At 37.3% G+C, this 1927-nt stretch overlaps 1 protein-coding gene across 1 annotated transcript; it reads right to left on the reverse strand.

The window, feature by feature from the left end:
* Positions 1-524: 524 nt before the first annotated feature.
* LOC149426914 (enhancer of split m4 protein-like) lies at positions 525-1520 on the reverse strand. Its single transcript, XM_089639112.1, has one exon. The coding sequence runs from the start codon at positions 1468-1470 to the stop codon at positions 967-969; it is 504 nt and encodes a 167-aa protein (XP_089495238.1). The 5' UTR covers positions 1471-1520; the 3' UTR covers positions 525-966.
* Between the last annotated feature and the right edge of the window lie 407 nt (positions 1521-1927).

The following is a 1927-nucleotide window of genomic DNA, read 5'->3' on the forward strand; positions in this document are numbered from 1 at the left end:
TTTTGAGAAACGTGTGATAAAAACCAATTAGAATAAATTTTAATTTTGTATATAAGAAAAATGAATCTACGATATTTTATATATTATAATAAATATTAAAAAAATTGGTAATCTGAAATCGATAACCTCTTCATTTCTTATCTTAATATCACATAGATTAACAGGTTTTAGCATAAGATTTAAAAACAATTATTACGAAAAAAAGTGGTAATTTCCAAATATGGGTATTATTATAAGATTTTGAGAGTCTAGATAATATTCAAAATTTATTTTATTATTTGATGTAAATAGACCTTTCATTTTGGAAATGTCTTTTTTATGTCATGGAGGTAGATACCTTCTGGATACATTATTTGATATATATATAAGGTCAGTACATCTGTGGAAATTATTTAATGTGTATGCAATGAATGATAAATATCATTGACAAGCGTATGTGGGGTATTTGGTTTTGATATCAAGGAAAAGATAAATAATTTAGTTAATAGTATTTTTTATTTCAGTAAAACATATCAATTGTTTGGAAGACAATGATTTAAAACATAGAAAAAATTAAAGCATTAAACATTTCATCACAATAAAGTTATTACAAATAATAAACATTCGCAAAACGAGCATAAAAACATAGTTATTCATCAAAATATCACAATCCTAAATCTAAACTAAATATTAGTAGAATTAAAGTTGAGCAATTTCAGGCATTTCAGTAAAGGAACCAATACAAACTAAATCACAGGTTGCTATCTATCTAACATTAAACAATATTCAATAAAAATAACTACATTTCCTAATCTAAAATGAACAAATGTTCAATCTAAAATAATTAAAGTTCATCTTGGAAGATGTCAAATCACGTTCGCACTTGTGGGATTCGGAAGCGTAGGAATAACAAATGGCGGTTTTTTTCAATTATCACAAATTGGAAGCTCAGGATTCATCGTCGTTTGAAGTGACAGTTGTATCAGTTCAGGCCTGGACCCAGCGATCATGGGTCAGCATGGGCTGTTGTTGGGCGGCTTGCTGGCACTCAGTGTAGCAGTGGAAGGCGGGGGACACGTCGCAGTCAGGGCGCATGGAGGTCCAGAAGAAGGTGCCAGCCTCAGTCCTCGCGAAGTGAACGGGCACACAGGCACCGCGGGTCACGGGGGACAGGTTCCACTGACCATCCTCATCAGCTACGAAGATGGCAGAATTGGGCTGGCAGTTGTTGATCTCATCCATGATGGAGGTTTCCAGATCTTCGTTGGCAGAGTTGTCGCTGCACTCCACGCAGTGATCTTGGCTGTGATAATCAGAATCGAAAGATGCGTTTCTCTTCTTCTGCGCGGAATTCTTCCTCAGCATCCTCAACAGAGGCTTCAAGATAGCTTTGATCCTGTGTGTTTTGGTGGCCTTCTGGCAGTTGTAAGTGTTATCGTTCATCGAATTGTTCGATGAGACGATGAATTCGTTGGCGGCGTAAGTAGACATGTTGTAGAGCACAAAGTAAGACACGATTGAGAAAGGTAGGTTAGCGGGCTGCGGTCGGTGGCAGAATGTGCTCTACAAGCTGCGGTGCGGCCTTATAAGGGCGCGCCGGCCCCTCCACTCCCGCACCTCCCCACAGCACTCCACCCCTACCGCCGCGGCGGGGGCGGGGGTAGATCCGATACAACTACATTTCCCTTTCATAATATTCACACGTGTTCCACTACCTTTGAACATAGACTTTACTAAAGATTTCGCCGAACTAGTCATGACTGTATTTTTTCAAAGTGAAACTATTATTCGTCAACCAACTCATTTTTAAATAACAGGTTTGTTTTAATATCGAATTGCTAATCAAAATATCGAACACCTTGCATTACATATTTTATTTATATCTACCATGTCAACAGTAGAAATCAGGTGAATTTTAAGACAAGTGTATTTTCGGCGATGGTTTATA

Source organism: Hesperophylax consimilis, chromosome 1 (genome assembly GCF_061612785.1).
Source record: "Hesperophylax consimilis isolate HC1 chromosome 1, BYU_Hcon_1.0, whole genome shotgun sequence".
In the NCBI taxonomy this organism is placed as follows: Eukaryota; Metazoa; Arthropoda; class Insecta; order Trichoptera; family Limnephilidae; genus Hesperophylax; species Hesperophylax consimilis.